Source organism: Pelobates fuscus, chromosome 4 (genome assembly GCF_036172605.1).
Source record: "Pelobates fuscus isolate aPelFus1 chromosome 4, aPelFus1.pri, whole genome shotgun sequence".
Classification (NCBI taxonomy): Eukaryota; Metazoa; Chordata; class Amphibia; order Anura; family Pelobatidae; genus Pelobates; species Pelobates fuscus.
The window spans coordinates 120,530,508-120,553,048 of record NC_086320.1 but is presented as its reverse complement, the minus strand read 5'-3'; the positions used below and the strand labels follow the sequence as shown (position 1 = coordinate 120,553,048).

General features: G+C 37.9%; 1 protein-coding gene across 2 annotated transcripts in view; it reads left to right on the top strand.

The window, feature by feature from the left end:
- The first annotated feature begins 1,644 nt into the window (after positions 1 to 1,644).
- The window catches only part of LAMA1 (laminin subunit alpha 1), a 173,839-nt gene continuing 152,942 nt past the window's right edge, over positions 1,645 to 22,541 (top strand). For both annotated transcript variants that reach the window (XM_063451545.1, XM_063451544.1), the window contains exon 1: positions 1,645 to 1,954. In XM_063451545.1, coding sequence (XP_063307615.1) covers positions 1,894 to 1,954 — 61 coding nt within the window. In that variant the 5' untranslated portion in view covers positions 1,645 to 1,893. The remainder of the gene's footprint in view (positions 1,955 to 22,541) is intronic.

The following is a 22,541-nucleotide window of genomic DNA, read 5'->3' as shown; positions in this document are numbered from 1 at the left end:
AGGGACACTATTCTAACCAATAAGTGTTGTATCCCTAGGAATGCTGGAAATGTGCATTGAGCATGCCTGACAGATTTACACATGTGCAGTTGGATGATCTCGTTTCCTTGCAAAATCCTGACAGGTGAAGTAGAAAGAGAGTGTAATCAGTGTTATTCATGTTGATCAGACTCCGGAGTCAGGTTTCTTTCCAAGTGAAACCCCTGGCCAACTAAGCCAGGCAACCAATCAAGATCTAGTAGGTCCTTTAGTCATATACTTAGGGCTAATTTTCACCCTTGTTATTAAATAGTTACTAAAGGTTGTTGTTGTTAACAGTTGGAGTAATTATACATCATGGTGTTGTTGCATTACAGCTAGGACCAGCTGGCCCTCTACGAAACCAATAGTTTTTCCGGTGGGCTGCGTTGGCCTGGTGCTAGCGCAACTGCAAACATTGAATCTTGTTATACAGATAAAAATCTCAAACAGTTTCTTTTGCCTTCTTTTGGATCAACAGCAAAAACAAATGTGAGAAAGGCTGAATTTATTTGAGGCATATATTTTGTCAGTATTGTCAGTATTGTATAACTATGTAACTAATTGAGTGTGGAATATAGGGGAACTCATAGTTTCCCTTTAAACTTGCCATAATATGTTGTTTCTTATAGCTGCTGAATCAAATTTAACATGTTTAGTAATTTCAAAGGCATCAATCATTGCACAAATATCTCACTGTTCCACTTTAGACTTAACTAATATGAATTTTAAAAAGGAAACATTTAACAGAAAAATACCTTTATCACAATAAACAAAATTTAAAAAAATAAACTAAACTGAATGTCGTCTTTGACAAATGCAGAATAAAATACACTGGGACATAAAATCATATCATACATTGCATGCAGGGATTTCAAAACGATCTATGTTGGTTCTTAAGTTTGGGTCTCTGCACTAAACTGCAAATTGTACAGTTTAGGCTACAGGAGCTGATTTTGAATAGTTCTCCAAATATTTGGATATTTAATTTAGCCTAAGTTCACTCACTGCAACTTGGTGTTTATTGAAAACCAAAAACAAAACAAAACAGACAAGCAAAAAAAAAAAAAACACCGTTTGTTTCCCAATTTCCTGGAACATTTTGACCCATTGTGTTTCCACATATTAACTGAGCACAGAATGCAAAGAATGGGGGGTTATATATAAAGCGCTAATTTGAGGCAAAACTTTGCAATTAGAGAAATAACCATGGAAACCGATAGGATGGTGATGTTGATTGTTCCACGTTTCGAACGTTGACCCAGAATAGCTCTGTATAAATACCCCAACATCCCTCCAGCTTAATCCATTTCTCCCCCCCTCCCCTGTGCTCAATGATGTACCCAGAGCACAGAGCTTACATTCCACATAAAAGTTTACTGCTTCTATTGATCCCACAGACACTAGTGAGCCACACCAACCACGCTCCAGAGGGGATGGTTTAAACAAAAATGCTTCCATTCTATATATTTTGAAGACACTGGTACAAATGTTCTCTTGGAAATCTCTGTACACAATACGGGCTGCAAATCTCATAATACGGAACACATGCAAGCAGGCTGTTTGTAACTCGATATTGTAAGAGTAAACGTCCCACCCCTTTCTGTAGGTGAAATGGTACTTCCCACTGCCCTCTCCCCCTTCTATCTACTCTAGAGCTTTTGCCGGAGGACTTTGGATGGGTGAAGATCTTGAAAGAGAAATAGAAGAATTCTGCTGAAGTTGCAAAGAACGAAGTGCTGCAGGGTGAGAGCGCACCCAGTCCCCATCACGGATGTCCAATAATTAACTGGGGAGCAATCCACAGGAACCCTTACCCCCTGCCCTCCATCCAAAACCAGCTGCCCAGATCAGGTCTGCGCTCTATGCAGAGACATGCTGTGTAAAGTGTTGCTGGTGTTGCTGCTGTGTGCTGCAGTTGAGTGCCAACTCAGAGGTGAGCCCTTACTGGACTTTATTTAACCTGGCATGATTATCTGCCACTCGGGAGCTTCTTGCAGGACTGCTACTCCCACTAGCCTCATACAGACTAGCACTGGCTGATGGTGATGGGAGTGGCAGTCGTGCAAACAGTGAGATAACTTTTTTTTCCCCACATGTGCAGTCATTGATGATAATGTAATTTATTTATTTTTTTTCTTGAAATTTTTATTAAGTATTTTAAGAAATGCGAAAAAAAAGACAAGAACTAAGGATAAAGACATGCACAGAAAGTGTAAATAAATAAAATAATATATATTGTAAGATGACAATGTAATTCCAATGGTTGCATTGTCTAAAATTTAAGAGCAAGCATGTCTTCAGAGTGAAGTATTTTTTCACCACCCACAAAACCCCAAACTAATAGGGTTAGGGGAGTTTCTGGTATTGTATTTAGACAGAGGCTGCAGAGTGAGCTGGATAGCTCTGTATAAAATAAACACAGGAAAAGTGCTTATTGGATGTCTTTTATCATGAAAATGTAAGGCTCTTGTAAGGATGAGTGATGCTAACTGTTGAATGGAAAGGGCCATACTCAAGTATTCTGAATGAGCTGCATTAATTCCGCTCAGGTCCTATGCACAGCATGAGGCTTTCAGGAATGGATCACCACTCACTGCTGCTCATTTTTATTCTTTTTAAAAGTGCCCATCACTACTGCACAGCCTCGATATTTAATGTATAAGGGACTTAAAGTTTAATTAACATAATTGATTTATTCTGGATTTCCCAAGTAAAGATTAGTAAAGATCCCCATATTTAGAAAGGGTTTTGTGAATGTTGTCACAATGGGGTATCTCTCTCTATTATACATGTGGATCGTGTTAGTTCTCCTGGCAAAAGTTACAACTTTTTCTTAAAACATTTTTGCTAATACATGTTATATGATTAAAGAGGTATAGCCTTAGTATTGTAATTAGACAAATCATTTTAGAAAGTTTTTGGAAGTTGCTGCATATATCAAGTCTAATCATTTCTGACATGTGATTATTATCATTATGATTAATGCACAATACACCATCAGTACAATATACTGGTATGGCATAATGTCATTTTCCAACTTAAAAAAAAAGGTTGAATTTACGTTGTCTAGCTATCTGTATCATACTACTTGTAAAACAAACTATAAAATACATTTAAAAAAAAAACATTTGGCACCAAGCTGCATTTTTTCATATCCAGTTTAATCTGTTCTCAAGGGAAATAATAATGAAAGACGTCTCATAACATTTAACAGTGTCCTTCACGTAGATTTGCGTTGTATTCTACCTATGCACTCTCTGCTTTGAGTTAGTAGTTTTGTATTGTAAGAGCCAAGAGCACAATGAAGTGTATGCGGCTGAACACATTTTTCAGCAGTAGAAAGGCCACATGCCCCCTGGTTTAAAGGCCCTGTTCAAAACTTTTGCCATCAGTTGCTTTTTGTCCCAGGAAGTGACCTATGACTTTTGTACCTGGGAACATTCTAAAGAAGCTGATCCTAAGATTTCCCAAGACAATACCCTATAGTATCGCATCACAAATGTTCTATGTTCTTTCCTTTGGGGTTTTGGCTAATGCTGGATGTCCTCATACGCCCAGCATCAGTTAGGTGACTAAAAGTCGCCAATGACCCAGAAGCGCCTCTAGTGGTTGTCTGGTAGACAGCCACTAGAGGTGGAGTTAACCCTGCAATGCAATTATTGCAGTTTATTAGTAACTGCAATAACTACTATTGCAGGGTTAAACTGACAGGGACACTGCAGTCACACGACGTCAATGAGCTGAAGTAGTCTGGGTGCCTATAGTGTCCCTTTAAATTTGGAATTCACTTTGGATTTACCTGGAATTCGCATTGTAGTGAGTAACCCTGTAAGCTCCTAAAATACGTCCTGCATTGTCCACATGAACCAGTTGGCTCCCCAGTATGCTTATAGGTATGCATGCTTTAGGCTTGGCTAGTAGGGATGCAATGCTGAACTGAGCACACACTGACAATTTTCATGGAAATTAAATTTCACATGCATCCTGATTGATATCTTGGGTTTTAATTCAGGAGCCTGTGACATCAGACATAAGCCGTGATGTAACTGCACTGGAAATGTTTTTCAAATTTGTTTTGTTTTCGAGAAATGCTGCAGAGAACCAGGGCCACCATCAGAAATTGTGGGGCCCCTAACACAGCTCAAGGTCTGGGCCCCCTTGTGCCCGCCTCCAGGCCCCGCCTCCAAATCCCGCCCACAGGAATACACGCACACAGACACAAAAGGACACAGACACACACACAGAAAGATACATACATACTAACAGACACAAATACTGAAACAGACATACACACATAGACACATACACAGATACAGATACACACACACTAACGTACATACATACTCACATACTGACACACACACATACATACAGACATACATACATACTGACAAACAGACATACATACAAACTGACATACAGACATACAAACAGACATACATACATACATACATACTGCCATACATAATGGCATACATACACATACATACTGATATACATACATACAGACACACACGCACACACACACAGATAGATATATACATACACAGATACATACAGACATACATGTATACTGACAGATATATACATACACACATACAGACATTTATACATACTGACAAACACACACACATACACACAGACATACTGACATACTTACATACATACACAGACATACATACTGACATACACACAGACATACATACACAGACAGACATACATACTGACATACACACACAGACAGACATACATACTGACATACACACACAGAAATACATACACAGACAGACATACACACAGACATACATACTGACACACACACACAGACATACATACACAGACAGACATACACACAGACATATATACTGACATACACACTGACATACATACAGACAGACATACATACTGACACACACACAGACAGACATACATACTTGCAGATACATACACACACACACACATCTCATTTATCAGCCATCCTCCTTTAACTTGCAGGAGGGTGTCACTTCCTCCCAGCAGCCCTTGCGGTGTAGCCGCAATTTTATTTTTTTAGGGGCCCGGTTGCGCAATTACCCTGCCGCAGCGCTGACCGGGCCCCTGAAGATATAGGGCCCATCGGGTGTCCCTAAATGCTTGGGCCACCTGATGGGCCCCGGTGCAGATGCACCTGCGGCAGTTTCGCCGCTCCACGTGGGGCCCGGTGGCCAGGCCCCCCAGGGCCGCCGGGCCCCCCAGGGCTGCCGGGCCCGTGACAACCATTATGGTTGTCACCCCCTGATGGCGGCCCTGCAGAGAACACATAAATCATGTTTTGTATCTGTGTGCCTTAAAAATTATGTGACTGATATTCAAGATTTTTTTTTTATGTGGCTTTAGTAAATAAACTGGAAAGTCCAATAAGCATTAAATGGATTCTGTAGTGGAAGGAAAACAAACCAGTTTTCCTGGCACTGTAGGTTTCTAAGGTGCCCCCATCCCTCATGTCCCCCCTCCCTTGGTGCTGGGTCAGGCTCCGCCCACGCTCCTCCTCCGCTGCCAGCCACCCGGGCAGTGCTAATGCGCATGCGCAGCAATGGCCGCACTCGCATTAGGATTTCCCCATAGGAAAGCATTAATCAATGTTTTCCTATGGGGAAAAATCGGACGCTGGAGGTCCTCATGAAGAGCGTGAGGACGTCCAGCATCAGAAACCAAAGGTCCGATTTAGGAATCCCTCTAGTGGCTGCCTGGCAGACATCCGTTGTGGGCAGACTTAGAGCTGCAATGTAAACATTGCAGCACTAGGTACAAAAGTGACACTGCACCAAGACCACATCAATTAGCTGAAGTGGTCTGGGTGTCTACAGTGTCTCTTTAACAAGTGTGCAACATAAATCTGTACAAATATTTTTATCATTCATTTAAAAAAAAAAATCCTTTTCAACTCAGTGTTCGGATATGTACTCTTCCAATATAAGGAAGTTAATGCTCACAACTATATCTCTTGATAGTATTAAAGGAACACTACAGTAACCATAACCACTACCGGTTTATGTGTCTGAAGTGGTTATGGTTCGAGGAGAACCCTGCCCCAACTCATTTTGAAACCATTTTAGAACATTATTTTTGTTTCTTATCTGTGAACTGCCAATGGCCATTCCTGGCTCCACTCCACTACAAATTCTGCTCCTATTCAGGAAAGCTAATAGAAGTTCCTGCTTAGGAATTAATGGCTCTCTGATGTGGAGGCAGGGAGCTGCGCCCAACGGTCCCCAGGTAAGAAGTCAGTATGTTCTGAAGTGGTTTCCCACCTCCCAACATTTCAAATGGACAAAGAGGGACACTCTAATTTTAAAAGTGGGGGCAAGGCCAGGGGTGGGGCTGTTCTGAAGAAATTGTAGGTGACTTGCTAATAAGAATTTATACAACTGAAATGTAATTTAGAGCATAAACAATTTATTTTATTTATGTTATTTACAGACTAACATGTATTGTAGTTTAAAGACTTATTACTGCGTGTATTATTGTTGTGGAGCTCTGTTATAAACTCAGACACACCTACTATGTGGAGAAAAGAGAGGGGCCTTAGAATAAAAAAAAGAGGGACCATGGGACTTGTGCCCAAAATAGATACTGTCCCTCTCACACAGGGACAGTTGGAAAGTATGAGGTTTGACTCCCTAACATGGAAAGACGCCAAGGCACTTCTGGCACCATAATCACTACATCGAATTATATTAGTTAATGTGCTTTTAAGTGTTCCTTAATGAATGGAATGAATTAGAGAAGTACTATACATGCTCTTTTGAATGATGTTGCACACATGCATATGCAGTACCTCCTTGGAGTATACTGTCATGATTACATTACAGTATGTTTGCTGCACATGTGTGAAATTTAAACTGTTGGGAGCACACAAGGTGACTTTCTTATTTTAATAATAATCAGAAAAATTACGTTTGCTGCCAGATTGTCTCCTTTTTAAAATTCTTGCAACCTTCTGTTGCTGGAGTTTTGCTTTAAGTTGCAATTGTTATACCTTTGCCTTATTGTTTCTATTATGCTACATTTATTGATGCATTATAATAAAACATATATTTTTTTATAATATTGTAACATTTGCCAAGTTTAAAAAAAACTGTAAATCAGTGCATTATGTCTTAGATAGCAGAAGTATGCTAGCAGATAGCAGATATACATTCCATATTGACTCCACTGCGACCAAAGGATGCCAAATCTTCAGCTTAACACAATCCTGAGCATTGGAAGAAGGAGAGACATGGATTTAGGTGTGTTTTGGTGTGACTGACAAGGTCATGAGATATGCAATATCCATGCTATTCAACCCCTTGGACTTTTACATTTTGAAAATGATTATTAAAACAAAAAAAATGTAACCATAATATAAAATTATAAATAAACTAGCAAATATTAATTGCTTATCATGATGTTGTATTGTTAAATGCTAACACGCTTGCGGTGCCACTGAATGTGGGAGTCAATTCGCCTACAATGCATGACGGCTTTGACACCTCGACACAGACATCTGTTTGAACCTCGTAATCTAGATCTGTTATAGTGGTCCTTATCTGTAGGACTGGGCTTGCATGTTGTGCTGTATAAGGGAGTTATGCATGTGAAAACCCAAACAAATGAATGGAATGGGGATGAGACAGACACTGAGGAATAAATATGTGTTTAGAAATCGTCTGCAGATACTTTTGTTAAGGAATTCTTTAACCCATGATAATTTTGTCTTTTAAACGAATTTTTGACATGAACAAAAATGGAGAATTCAGTAAAATATGCTCAAAACACAAAATGTTAGTTAAACTGAATGAAATACCATTTAATTTACATATAATAATAATACCTTAAAAAATTATGTTAGATTAAATAAAAAAATAAACTGATATCTAGCACTATTAAATTCCACATCACTTTACATTGGGTTGACTAACAAACATGTAGTTGTAACCAGACAAGTTGGACACACAGGAACAGAGGGGTTGAGGGCCCTGCTCAATGAGCTTACATGCTAGAGGGAGTGGGGTAAAATTACACAAAAAGGTAAGGATAGTATTAGTCAAGTAATGACAGTTGCAGGAGAGGAATAAGTTGGGAGCTATTAACAGTTTAATTGATACGCTTTTATGAAGAAGTGAGTTTTAAATTATTTTTTGAAGGAGTGGAGACTGGGTGAACATCTAACAGAAAGTGAGTTCCACAGGAACAGTGCAACCCTAGAGAAGTCTTGAAGGCGAGCATCAGAGGTCAGAATACGAACAGATGATAGACTGAATGAGACTTAGTGAGATTTAATGTTTTTACAATGCAAAAATTGATTCTTTCAGAGGGGTGACGAGTGCCATGAGAAATGTATCGTTTACTCATTAGATATGATTGAAATAGTTAGCATTTATACATTGTAAAGCTGTTGACTAAAAAACTGCTGAACACAAAGTATCTAGTGTAAAGGATATAAATATCATATATTAACCTGACACCTAATCATTTAGTGAAATATATTTCACATAAAATAGTGTATCTCATAGTGTGTTTTTGAGTAGTGAAAAAGATGGTCCTGAGAAAGAGGGTAAGTATGAGACTCAAAGAAGACACACCCTAAACTTTTTATGACCATGTCCTACACATGGCACATCCATCGAGAACCCGGTGCTCTTAGCCTACCATTATTGCCCAGAACTGGCTGGACTAATGAAGATGATCACCAGTGGTAGCTGCACAGTGGGCAAGGGATCAGGCACCAAAACTATTTCACACACATTAAGAGGTCAACACCACAGTCTCTTTAGTGTGCTTCATGGTATTTCCATTCCCCGTTGGTTCTTTATTTTGGTAGAAAAGTTCTTTGCTGCAGAATCTCTGGGGGAAAAAAAATCACACTTAGCCTTTGAAATGTATATATTATGTTTTCAAATTTGAGGACACTCAACCAAGACATTGTAAAATGATGTTCTTTTTATTAACGTACATCAGAATTGCCTGTTCTGAACAGCACATTCCACACTTTTCCAGTTAGATAAGTTAATGTAATGTAACCTTCTTAGACCGAGAGTTATAAAACCACTTGCAGATGGAAGACGATTCAAAGTACTGCAATAAAGATTTATAGACTCATGCAGACTGTAATTTAGGAAAACACTTTAGCACACAAATCCTTTCATACATTTTGATCACAAGTTGACTGACTGTGTAAATTTTACTACAAAGGATAAATTGTGTCATTGAAAGCCCTCCAAAAATTCGCCACCACGTGGTAAAACAGATTTGTGGAAGGAAACGGTACAGATCTAAAAACACATTTTAGGATAAAATATTAAATACATGTTCAAGTAGAGGCAATTGGTTCTTGTCCCTTTTGTACTACTGGCATAATGTTATAGATCATTTTTATATTGCACAATTCACTCATACGCTCACATTGTCTCAGATTGATCAAGGTTTAGTCGGTTTCGTTACTGTGACAACTTCAATAATATAAGAAAAAAGTCAGATTTATTTTTTGAGTGTCACCTGTGCATTGAATGTGGTATAGTTAAAGGAATACTCCAACTGCAGTGTCCATTACTACATTTAGATTATTATTACCTTTACACCCTCTCCACACTTATCTATTAATGTCGCTCTGCCTTTTTGGCTGAGTTCATTAAGACTGATCATTTCAGCCAATCCAATTTTTTCCCATAGGAAAAAATGTGAATGCTAGTATGCATGAGCAGGAAAACGCTGCACTGACGCCAATCAAACGGTCTCTATGAGACCATCCGATTAAATAGCCAATTTTAAGACAGCAAGTACAGGTGCATTTAACCCTTCCATGTAAACTGTTTTAACAAAATGGAAATGTGTTCTATGGAAGGGTTAAAATGATAGGATCGCTGCACCCAAACCACTTCATTGAGTTGAAGTGCTCTGGGTGAGTTCAGTTATCCTTTAAGAAGAAAAATATAATTGCTTTACTTGGGAGAGAATTTTAATTTGATTAGCATGCGTTATTGAGCTGAGTCACAATCTGGAACACACTGCTTTGTGTTTTGATCCCAAACCACCCTTATGATTGTTATATCCCATTGTATGGGATAGTTCTTATAGTTCTTAGAGAAATAATACACTACAAGTAAGCAATTAAAAAAGGGTTATTCACTAAAACAATAATTATCAGGAATATAACATTTTAGGCCAAAATGCCAGAGTTGGAGATTTATTTAGTTCAGCTATTACAACCTGAAATGTTAAATTTCCTGGTAAATTTCTCAGAATTCCCTTTTTTTTGTAAATGAACCTGAATAAGTGGTGGTATTGAAGAACCAACATGTAAAGTTAAGGAACTCATCTGAGGACTTCATTTGGCAATTTTGACCATCATTTTCCAGCTGTTTTATCTTTTATAATATTTGCTGCAAGTTGGGTACCGCGATTAGGTGATTAAAACCTTCAAAGAAAATAGAAACTCCTCTGCTGATGTATGAAGTTCTGCTGTAGTGTGTCAATAAAAGGTATGTGGCAGTTCTAAAAATATATTTTGAAACTTTGAGTATCTGTGCAGTGAAACATACTTCTAATTTACCGCAGAGAATGTATCTACATTAAAGTGATACTATAGTACTAGGAATACAAAGTTGTATTCCTTTCACTATAGCTCCCTTGCTAATTACAATTTCAGGGATAAAGAGACAGGGGCATTGCAACCAGACCACTTCAATGAGCTGAAATAGTCTGGGTGCCTATAGAGTCCCTTTAAGCCTACAGATTACAGAGACTAATAATGTATTGCAAATCATCAGGGTAAACATCCCTTGATTATGGCACACAGATGGTTAACGCCATATGATTTCCATTGCTGTTGTCAAAGGGCGAGTCGGGAAAATGGCTATCAATTATTCATAATTACTTTTTAATTCACTGTTTACTGTAGACTAGATTCAAACTCATTCAACGTGAGTTTGTCATCAGGTATTTATTTCAGAGATGAAAGCAGGGCATTAAATCGAGTTTTCTTAACTGTAACGGAAGCCAGCTGTGGATTTGGGCCTTTCTTCTCAATTGGAGATGACCCTGTGAGAAATAAATCAAACAGTATTGTCTTTTAGGCGGAGGCGTGTACATTTAATATATGTCTCTTTACATTTCTTTTTGCCCTAATGTTCAAACCACAAAAAACATCTTGCCAATATAAAATATACACAAATGTTTCTGTTGCTATTATTTTAATAGATTGCACTTAAATAAACAATCACTTTTTAGGGATTATTCTTTACATGCTTGATGGAAAATGGTTAACTGGAATCACTGAGAACAATTCTTAAGATCCTTACTAAGGGTTTTAAAAGGCTAATGCTATTGACCTTTAGTAACAAGTGTCTCCAATAGGTAATCCATTTATATGTAAATGAAAAGAAACCGTTGTTTACTTGATCAGCGCTGTAGAGATTTATTAAAAACTCGTGAATAAGGTTTTGGTGGTAGTCTGTCCTTCACATAATCCCCATAATGCTCAGCTAGCCAAGATGGCAAACCAGCTGCCATAAAAGGGTAACAGTAATAGGAGTGCAAATGGTTTCCTATATGCTAAGTCCTCACATTACTGTAGTTATGGTGAGGGTGAACACCATATTACATACTCGAAAATGAGAGAACTATTAATGTATCCTTCCCAGTTTTTATGAATGAATAAATATGACAAACTTCAGCAGAAGCCAAGCAGATATTTACTAAGGAGCCAGTCTACATATGCCTACCTCCCAACATTTCAAATGGGAACAGAGGGACACTTTAATTTTAGGGGGGTGAGTGGGTGTGTAATTTAGAATAAGAACAATGTATCTTATTTACACAGACTGCTTTTTAAATACATTTATTGCAGTTTAACCCCTTAAGGACCAAACTTCTGGAATAAAAGGGAATCATGACATGTCACACATGTCATATGTCCTTAAGGGGTTAAAGAGACGTCACTGTGAGTATTATTGCTGAGGAGCTATGTATCTATGAGGCACTGCAACATTTCGACCCCTTAAAAGGTCTTTGTCAAGCTTGAGAAAGACCCTTTTAGGGGTCGAAACGTTGCGGTGTCTCACTTGTCCCAATAAATACATTTGAAGATACTTGGAGTGCCTGGATCCTGTTTCTACCACTGATATGTAAAATATTATAAGCCAGATGTAAAATCTTACCAGCTATAGCTCCCTGACTCCTGCTGTTTGTTCCGTAGGTTAGCTAAAGATGATGTGAGAAAAAAAAAAAACATTGTACAGAACACCTGGCTAGCATGTGATTATATATACATTCTGACCACAGCCACTGTAAGAAATCACTGTGCCTTTTCTATTGACAGATCCTTACACAGTTATGGGTGTTGCATAATAGAGATATAGAATTTAGAATGTACAAAGTGTTGAATATCAAGCATCGAGTCCAAGCTCAGTTAATGGTGTTAGTGTTTGCTTGAAGCAAGACTTTTTCTGACTTAAACATCAGATATACTGATAGCCCTAAGCCAAACATCATACTTCTCTGTCTGGAGATGGATATCATGACAGACATGGCCTGCGTTTGTTGTTTGGCTACATAATGATTGGTACCTAACGGCGGAGGATTGCTTGTTATATGTGTTCTTATGCAGAGAATAGATATTCTATTACTGCCTAATAACAGACCATTAGTCTCCTAAACTCTGATTTTGCCTGTAAGGTGTATTTTTGTCCTTTTAATTTGTGCCAACTCGTCTCTACTCTGCTATGCAACATGTGTTTATGTTTATTGCAGTTGAGTGCTGCTGTCTAGTATGTTTTTGATTTTTGTTTTGTCACTTTGTTTATACATGGACACTTGAATTATGTCTTTGTTTAATGTCCTATGAAGATGTGAGTAATGTTTTTTTTACTTGATTTCCTTATATGAGGACTGTGTTAGCAGACTAAATACTATTGTGTTTTCTGTCTAACATGTGGCCAAAGGAAGTTTATATTATAATACCAATTGCAGCAAGATCGAACAATTAACACAAAACTCTTTTATTTCGATTTTATATAATTTGTGGCTATAAAGAACGAACATGGAATCCAGACTTGGATAATCATCATTGCTCTACTTGTCCCATAATCTAGTTTAAAAAGACTTATCTCTATGTTACGCATATTTTAGAATACTGTTCTATGGTATGCAGATTGTGTGCGTGTTAGATCACTGATTGAGTATATGTATTATTTATAGTTGGTGTCTGTTACTTGGCACATTGTTTCCCAAGCCAATGTTTTAAACTAGACAAGAAAAATATCTCTTCGGTCTCTCTAGTATAAAGTAATCGTATCCAGGCAGCATTATGTACCTTTCTTTCTTTAGGATGGTACGTTCCTATAATGATGCATGTACAGCTATGTTTATATGTTAGCAACATAGGCTGTATGAGTAAATCCTCTATAGATCACATTGTCACCATATGAATGCTTCGAATACTAGAGAAAGTGAAGAAGATAGTTCAGATTTGTTGACTGTATGTTAGTGTTTGCTTTTCACACTCAAAGTATATCTTTGTTCTAATTGTCCTTTTTGTTTATGTAGCCAAACAGCTGCTTTTCATGCTGGCATTCCTGCTGCCATGCCGAGATACCATTAGCTAACGAACAATATAGTTTAGTTTATGTTCAAACGCTAGCACTTGGCTGTGATCTTCAATGGTTTTTCTTTTTATTTCCACCCAGGAAATTACCTAATTTTTTTTGATGCATTATGTAGACATTTTATTTAAAAAAAAATAACAAAAAGAATAAAAATAAATACATCTGTTAAAAAATCAATGTGTTTACACTGTTTATATGTTTTGGGCGATCAACCTTGTTGCTTATTGTGGCAAAATAAGGAGTTGACTGATTTGTCAGGCCATCAGTGTTTTCCCAAAATAAAAAATATGGGCGCAGATGTGAATGAAGTCACACACATGCACAGAAAACAATTGTAACATCTTGGATGCACATGTGCAAAGTAGATTTCATTGCTCTCATATCAGTCGTATAGTACGGTTTTATATGATTCTATATAAGTTGTATGTGATCATAGACTGGAAACAGGTCAAACATGGTCATCAGATTGATTTGTCGGCTTTGTGTGTTTGTGATGTTTGGGTCTAGACGATTTCTTTTGTTTGTACATTGCAGTGAATGCTTTCGATTTTCATGTCTATTTTCAAAGTAGAAAAACGTAAGAAATTGGAATTATGAAATAAACCAGCAAGGTCTCTCAAACATTTCCCTTTTACTATTTCAAACTTTCTCCAAGAGAACTTCAGACAAATGAAACATTCCTGTATTACACACATCCCCTGTGGCATTGTAACATTCAGTATGCTTTCCTCAATATCAATCATATCATTCGACACAGGATGAAAATACCTTTTGTAGAATCTATAATAGTGTGTATATGTGTTATCTATGTATATAAATATATATATATATATATATATATATATATATATATATATAACCATGTCTCTCATACTATCCATCTTTAGACAGAGAAATATGATGTTATATGTTTTATGTATGTATATATATATATATATATTAGCAGTATGTATTCTTAAATTAGGTTTGTAGGTAAATATTTGTGTTTTGTGTTTAGAATAGAATTTATATTTCTCAACCAGCATATGTGTAATCATTATACACTTTCCATTAATACTTTCTGCCTGTTAAAAGCTACATATACATTTCTTGTACTGGAAGCTCATTAGATAAAGGCATTTCTAACACCTTAATGAAAACAGTCTCATAGATGTATTCCTAACCATGGTAAAACACTTTTGTATAATTGTATACTGAGGAATGGTGGAAAATAAGAATAATAAATACTGAAAATGTAACTCTAAGACTACAAAAGTCAGAAAACATATTTTCTAAATTTCAAAAGACACTACCTCTGGTTGTTTAAAGATCATGTTACATACATACGTTTTAGAGTTCCTCTGTACAGCTTCTTAGAACCCGTGAATCCTTTCCTTTTCATCTCTAGAACCCATTAAACTTACTCTCCCATTGGAGATTTAAAATGTTCCCTTTAAACAAACCATTACCCACCCTTGTATCCTAATTTCTATCTGTATCTAACACATGTTCTTCTCTTGATCAATTATATTTGCCTTTTACCTTTTTTGTGTATCGTGTTCCATTAATTGCCCTCTGGAGTGTAACTGAGAACAGAGCCCTGAATACCTACTACATGGTTTAATTTATAATTGTGAAACTTAGGTTTACTCCCATTACTCTCTGTACTCAGATCTGTGAAATTTGTTGGCACAGTGAGTAGCAAGGTTTATAATGAGAGGTATTATGATTTCAATGTTAGGTATCATTTTACCCCAGTAGAAGGGAGTTCAGAGGGATGTGCAGTGATCCATGGATAACAAATTACATTTCTATCCTGACCTACCCTCCATTGTCCTCACTTCTTCCAAGGCTGACAGAACCAATAAGCGTCTACCAAAGACGAGTAATAAGTATAATCATGAGAGGCTGTAATAAGTAGCTAAATGGGCAATCAGGTATATTTGTTATCCCTGTGTTCAGTGAAACATGCTGTGATTTTCTTAATTGTTGATGGATCTTTGTCTCTCCTGTAGTGCACGAGTTATTAAAAGCCACTGATCTGTAACATGCCGGAATTAGTAAATGGTTAGTTTAAAAGCAAATCGTATTATATAAATATTGGTCATAGTGTAATATAACGATAATTCCAGGTGAAGCATTTAAAGGAACACTATAGGGTCAGGAACACAAACATGTATTCCTGACCCTATAGTGCAAAACCCACCATTAAGGTGGCTTGCCCCCTCCCACTCCCCCTTACCCCTCTTAAGAGCATGAAAAACTCACCTTGATTCCAGTGCCGTGCGGGTCTGCCGGCACTGGCTCTGCCCCCTTGGTGACATATTCAAATCTGCCCATTTTAAGCCAATCCAATGCTTTCCCATGAGGAAAGCATTGGATTGGCTAAAATCGTCAAGGGGGAGGGGGGGGAAATGCCGTTTTGGCCAATCAGCACCTCCTCATAGAGATGCGTTGAATCAATGCATCTCTATGAGGAAAATTCAGTGTCCCCATTCAGAGCGTGGGGACGCTGAATGGCAGAGCTGCCTTCTGTGCAGCACTGATCCAGGAAGCACCTCCAGTGGCCATCTGAGGAGTGGCCACTTGAAGGTTTCCCTAGGGGACAATGTAAAGAAAAGGCAGTGTTTGCATGAAAATGCCTGAATATAATGAGTATACTCACTAGAACAACTACATTAAGCTGTGGTTGTTCTGGTGACTATAGTGTCCCCTTATGGCTACAGCCTTTCTTTTGTATTTTTTTTCTTTTAAGGACAGAGTGGGCCATAGCTTTTCAGTGTCATCCCACATGCAAGTACTACGCAATTATTAAAAAGTTCTTACATAACTTTTATTACCTTCAGGTGTTTAATACCTTCATGCTGTGAGTGGTACGGGACAGGGATACAAAGCCTTTAGAGTCTCAATACATTGTCAGAGCACTGCAGCTGTTTTTCTCCAGAAATCCCCTTTTGTTTGATGCTGTCTAGACAATTCATGAATAAGCCTACTGTTATCTGCAACATCAAAAAAAAACATAAACTCTTCCCTCTGCCTTTAGCATTCCGTTAACCCTGCTTGTTCAATTGAAAAGCTAATTGAAAATCAAAATATTTAAAATATTTTTTTTCCAGCCAACTAGGGAATATGTCTAAACTTTCAGCAGAAATAACCGTTTATAAGTGTCTCATTAAAAAGCGGTTCTTACTTTTAAACAAAGCCTTTCTTCTCATGAAAGTAGGATTTGTTTATATAGGGATAATTTAATACCCTTTATCAACATGTTATTTTGGTAAAATTAAGTATGCAGTCTGGTCTTATCATAAGTATATTTTCTATATTTTGTATGTATTTATTTTTTTTATTCGCTAGAGCACCTATTTAGACCAAATATAGACCATATAAAAAGAATGTCCAACTTGGGCCTCAATTGAAAATTTTTGGATACATGTTTTCACTTGTTTAATAATATTGGGTACAATTTTCAAATGATTCCCCCCCCCCCCCCCCCATATTTTAATATAAAAAAATATATCATATATAAATAACATATGAATATATTTAAAAATAGTTTTTGAAATATGAAATCACTTGACTAGCCTACACAGCAATATTAATATTAAATAGAGGCAGTGGCCATTAACTCACTGCAACTAACTAGTTATTGAAAAAAACTCTAAATTAGCAGACATTCAAGATAATTAACTATATGTGTATATTCTGTACTTTTTTTCTCATTAAGAATACTTATTCTGTCATATAAGAGCAAACAAATGAACAGAAATGGTAAGAAATAAAATATACTTGGTGTAGCCCCCTCCTCCCCCCCCCCCCCCCCCCCCCCCCCCCCCATTAGCTCTGCCTGAAGTGGCAGGGTAACACCTGTAAGACCCTATAATTAATTGGTAATTATTTGGTCTGCATGGTAAAGCTAAAGAGTTTCCATACATAAAAATCAGTAGCTCTGATAAGAGTAATTATCAGTATATTGCTTACATTGTCCTAGCTTGTTCAATACTTTGTAAAGGACTGTTACACTTGATTGAGCCAGGGACAGCAACATCCCCCAGGCTATAGTCTGCACAACTAAAACAAATCAATCAAATCATGATATACTGTACTGCTCCTCTATTCACGGTTTATTTAGAGGAATCCTATTGACAGTGTACTTGCATTTGCAGTGTACTTGCATGCACAATAATTCTGGTACTTTTTACAAGATATAGGAGCTTACTTACTAAACCTGTAATTGATGAGAATTGGCAAGGAAATTACACATTGTAGGCCAAATTAGCCTCTCTGAAAAAATCTCTTCAAAAATAGATGTAAATTTTTTTCAGTAAGATTGACACTGTGCAGGGAACTCCTAACCTCAAGGCAACATTTAAGCAATCTGTGTGAGATTGATGCAAGTTACACTCTGGGCTATTTGCAGCTGCCGCTATTAATTTAACCTGTTTCCCATTACTGATATGCCAGCAGATTCTCGGGGAAGAGAGTTACATGGTTTCTCCACCACTCCAAGTGTCTCATTCCTGCCCCTCCATGTGTCACATTCCATACCCCCAGATCCTCTATGTGTCTCATTCCCTCTCGCCCAGCCCCTTAATGTATCGCATTCTCTCTCCCAGCTCCTCCATGTGTCTCATTCCACCCAAGCCACTCCATGTGTCTCATTTCCTCACCCCAGCCCCTCCATGTGTCTCACTCCCTATCCCCAGCCCTTCCATGTGTATCATTGCCTTCTCTCCAACCCCTTTATGTGTCTCACTCCCTAGCTCCACATCCCCTCCATTTGTATCAGTCCTGCCCCCCAGCTCCTTCGTGTGTCTTCTTCTCTCGGTCCCCTCCATGTTTCTCACTCCCTAACCTCCTACCCCACCACGTTTCTCATTCCCTCTCCCCGCCCCTGCCCCCACCCCCATATGTCTCTCACATCCTCCCCTCCTGTACCAGCTCACAGTGATGGGACCCGGTCTAACAGGAAGTGTCTCTCAGTGAGCACTTCCTGTCAGATTGCAGTCTGCTCGGCTACGCTACACACAGCGGCAGGAGGGGAGCAGCACAGCGCAGTGCATCGGCCCTGAAGGTATGCAGGCGGCCCACAGTTGCAGAGGTCCTGGAGTGATGAGCCCGGTCTCAGCTGCATTCCCCTCGACTATGCTAGTTACACCTGGGGAGGATAAAAGCAACAAATAACAGCTGCCACCTGGGTCTGTAAATCCCACCAATCTCGGACATGCCTCAATATGTATGTCTCACGGATGCTGCCACAAGATTAAAGTAGCTGTAAACCTAAAAACTGTACATCATAAAGCATTTATTAATTGAATTTTTTTTTTTTTTTTTTAATTCTGGAGATCTCCACAAACCACTCACCCTCTGTTCATCCACAGAGCTACAAATCAGTTTGACAATTCAATTATAATACTTTGATTGTGATTATCTACCAAAGTTTTGAAGACACATGTTAATGACAGATTCTTAAAAAGCTGCTGATTTAATTTTTGACATCCCCATTCCCTCAATCTGCTTAAATGGCCATTTGATATTGCAGTCAACAGTCACTTGGAATCCAGCTGCTTATTTTATTTCCATCAACTTCTTCGGAGCATAGATACATAGTTACATAGGCTGAAGAGAGACATGCATCCATCAAATTCAGCCTTTCTCACGTTTTTTTTTTAGCAAATTTAGCAAAAAAAATTCAATAATTATTGACTCCAGAATGACAGCCAGATCTCTCCTTGGATTAAGAAGCTGTTACCCCACAAGTTACAAATTTATCCCAGAATATTATGTTTTTGCAGTTGTATTGGCCATAAATATATTTGTATAGTACTAACACAGCTAGGAGCTCTGATTCTGATAAGTATACCCAGTCCATTTAGGCTTTTCAATGTAAACACTGCCTTTTCAGAAACAAGATAGTGTTTACATTGCTGCCTAGTAACACTTTTAGTGACAGTCACTCAGACGGCCACAAGCGGTGAATCCTAGTCTAGTGCTGTACAGTGTGCATGGAAGCGCTGCATGTTCCTCATAGAGATGCATTAATTATATTCATGGCTATGAGGAGATGCTTAATGGCGCAGAGCAGCACTTTGTCTCGCATGTGCAATAGTCTTGGCTTGGCTGAGTTCATTAAGATTGAGGCAGGTCCAGCCATGGTTAAACCAGCTTGGCCATCGTGGGAAAAAAAGATGAGTAAAAACATCTTTCCGATGCGATTGGAGGGGGTGGGGGGGCTGGTTACCTAAGCAGACACACTCACTGACAGACACACATACACATACACTAACTGACAGACACACTCTCAGACACACACTCACATACTGACAGACACACACACTCTGACAGACACACACACTAACTGAAAGACACAAACACTGATACTGACAGACACACACACATACACATACTCACAGACCCACACTAACTTACAGACACACTCTCAGACACACACACTCACATACTGACAGACACACACATCCTGACAGACACACACACTTACTGAAAAGACACAAACACTGATACTGACAGACACACACACACACACACACACACACACAGACAGACACACATGCACATACTCACAGACCCACACTAACTGACAGACACACTCTCAGACACACACTCACATACTGGCAGACACACACACTCTGACAGACACACACACTCACTGAAAGACACAAACACTGATACTGACAGACACACACACACTCACTGACAGACACACATACACATACTCACAGATCCACACTAACTGACAGACCCACACTAACTGACAGACACACTCTCAGACACACACTCACATACTGACAGACACACACACTCTGACAGACACACACTCACTGAAAGACACAAACACTGATACTGACAGACACACACACACTCACTGACAGACACACATACACATACTCACAGACCCACACTAACTGACAGACACACTCTCAGACACACACTCACATACTGACAGACACACACACTCACTGAAAGACACAAACACTGATACTGACAGACACACACACAGACAGACACACCCATTCAAGACTTGGGCTTTGTCCCATAATAAAATGTCTGAATACACAGTACCACGTGGTTTACTTTTGTAAGTAAGACTAACTAATTATCATTGACACCCCCCACATGACGTCCTCATTCTTGCTGGTGTCCTTCTCGTGGTGCTAAACCTGATGCTGAAACTGACTCACAAAAATGACAGAGTGATATTGTTTTAAAAAGTATATGTTAAAAAGTCTATATGTTTTGGTTGTTTGGTTTATAAATACCTCCTCACTGTTATTAGGATAAATAAAAAGTTTTTCAATGCTAAAGATTACAATGCAAGTGCAAAACATGAAAATCTAAAGTAATTCAAATAAAAAAATCATCCTATCCTAAAACTGCCCACACATGAAGGTATAGATATGGTATAATAAACTGTGTAATTTGATGTCATGTTTACATATCACACATAATTCTCTGTTATGTTATTATATAGGTTTGTCAAAGTGTCTAAAAAGCTCCACTGTGAAAATTAGTTTGGTAAACCAACTGTGGATGTAAAAGTGCTTTCTTCTGATATATAAAATTACACCCGATAGCCCTGACTCCCCGGTGATAATTTGACATTAATTGTTTCACAGAACTGATTTTACTAAGACTGTCTTGTATTTGTACCAATAAACCACTTCTTCTTGTAATTATCAACATGATCATATTTTTCACCTATTTACCTTTAAACATAATAAAATGATTTTAATTACCCTAGCTAATATGAATCATTTCATATCTAAAAGTTATTCCTCTTGATAGTTTTCCAGTTCAGGATAGCATTGTCTTTCTCATGCTTCTTTAAACTAATTTGCTATTTGAGTCTCTAAAACATCTGCTAGGTGTCTGTTACATGTATGTACTACTCCTTCAGTAAAAAGTAAAATTTGGGCATTACACCTAAATTCCATTCTCTCTGACATCCTTTCGTCCAAGCGATTGTGTTTCTACCGGAAATTGTTTTATTAAGTCTTTTGAGATGTTTGCAAGTTTCTGTTATTCCACCCTCATCCCTTCACTGCTCTAGGCACCACACATTACATATTATGTTTAATTCTACCATTTAGGGTGACCAGGTGTCCATTTTGTAAGGAATAGCCATGTTATTGACTCCTGCGTACCCTCATACAGTTTGTTTTTCGAAAATGTCCACCTGTATTAGAGGTTGTATATATATATATATATATATATATATATATATATATATATATAAATATATATATACACATAACATTTAAGTTGGATATATTTCAAAAATTTGACCAAGCAGTACTTTTAACACAACTCAATATTTAGTTTGTAAGCATCAACGTTAATGTATTATTTTAAAGGGCACAAATAGAATTGACTGATAACAAAGCTATTGTAAAAATATACATATATCAATTTTTGTTATTACTACTCACAATTAACCATATTAGTGCCTTCATTCCTTCCCACCCTTTCTTTCCTCCCTTTCCACATTTTGTCTTTTCCTTTTCTTTTTTTTATTGCAAATCTGTATTTTATTGTACTTTTTCACAGATAAACAGAAAACAATGATGTAGTGAGTAATTACTGTCATGAGTATCACAACATACGGCTTTTTACAACACAAATATGTTCAACAATTCATGAGCATATATAGTTGCAAAGGCAATTTCAATATCAGCCAAGACATGGCCTAAATCCTCAGGCTAATAAGTCATACATTATCCCAAGTTAAGTAAGGAGAAGAAATAAATTGGTATATTGGGAAGATAGAAATAGAAGAAAAAACGCCAATAACATGACATGTCTATAGCACCTGCTCCTGCTCCCCAGCCCCTCATACGACTCTAGATTCTGATGCCCCAGAGACCCCCAAAACAACTGTCTAATTTATCTTAAAAAGATCCTGAT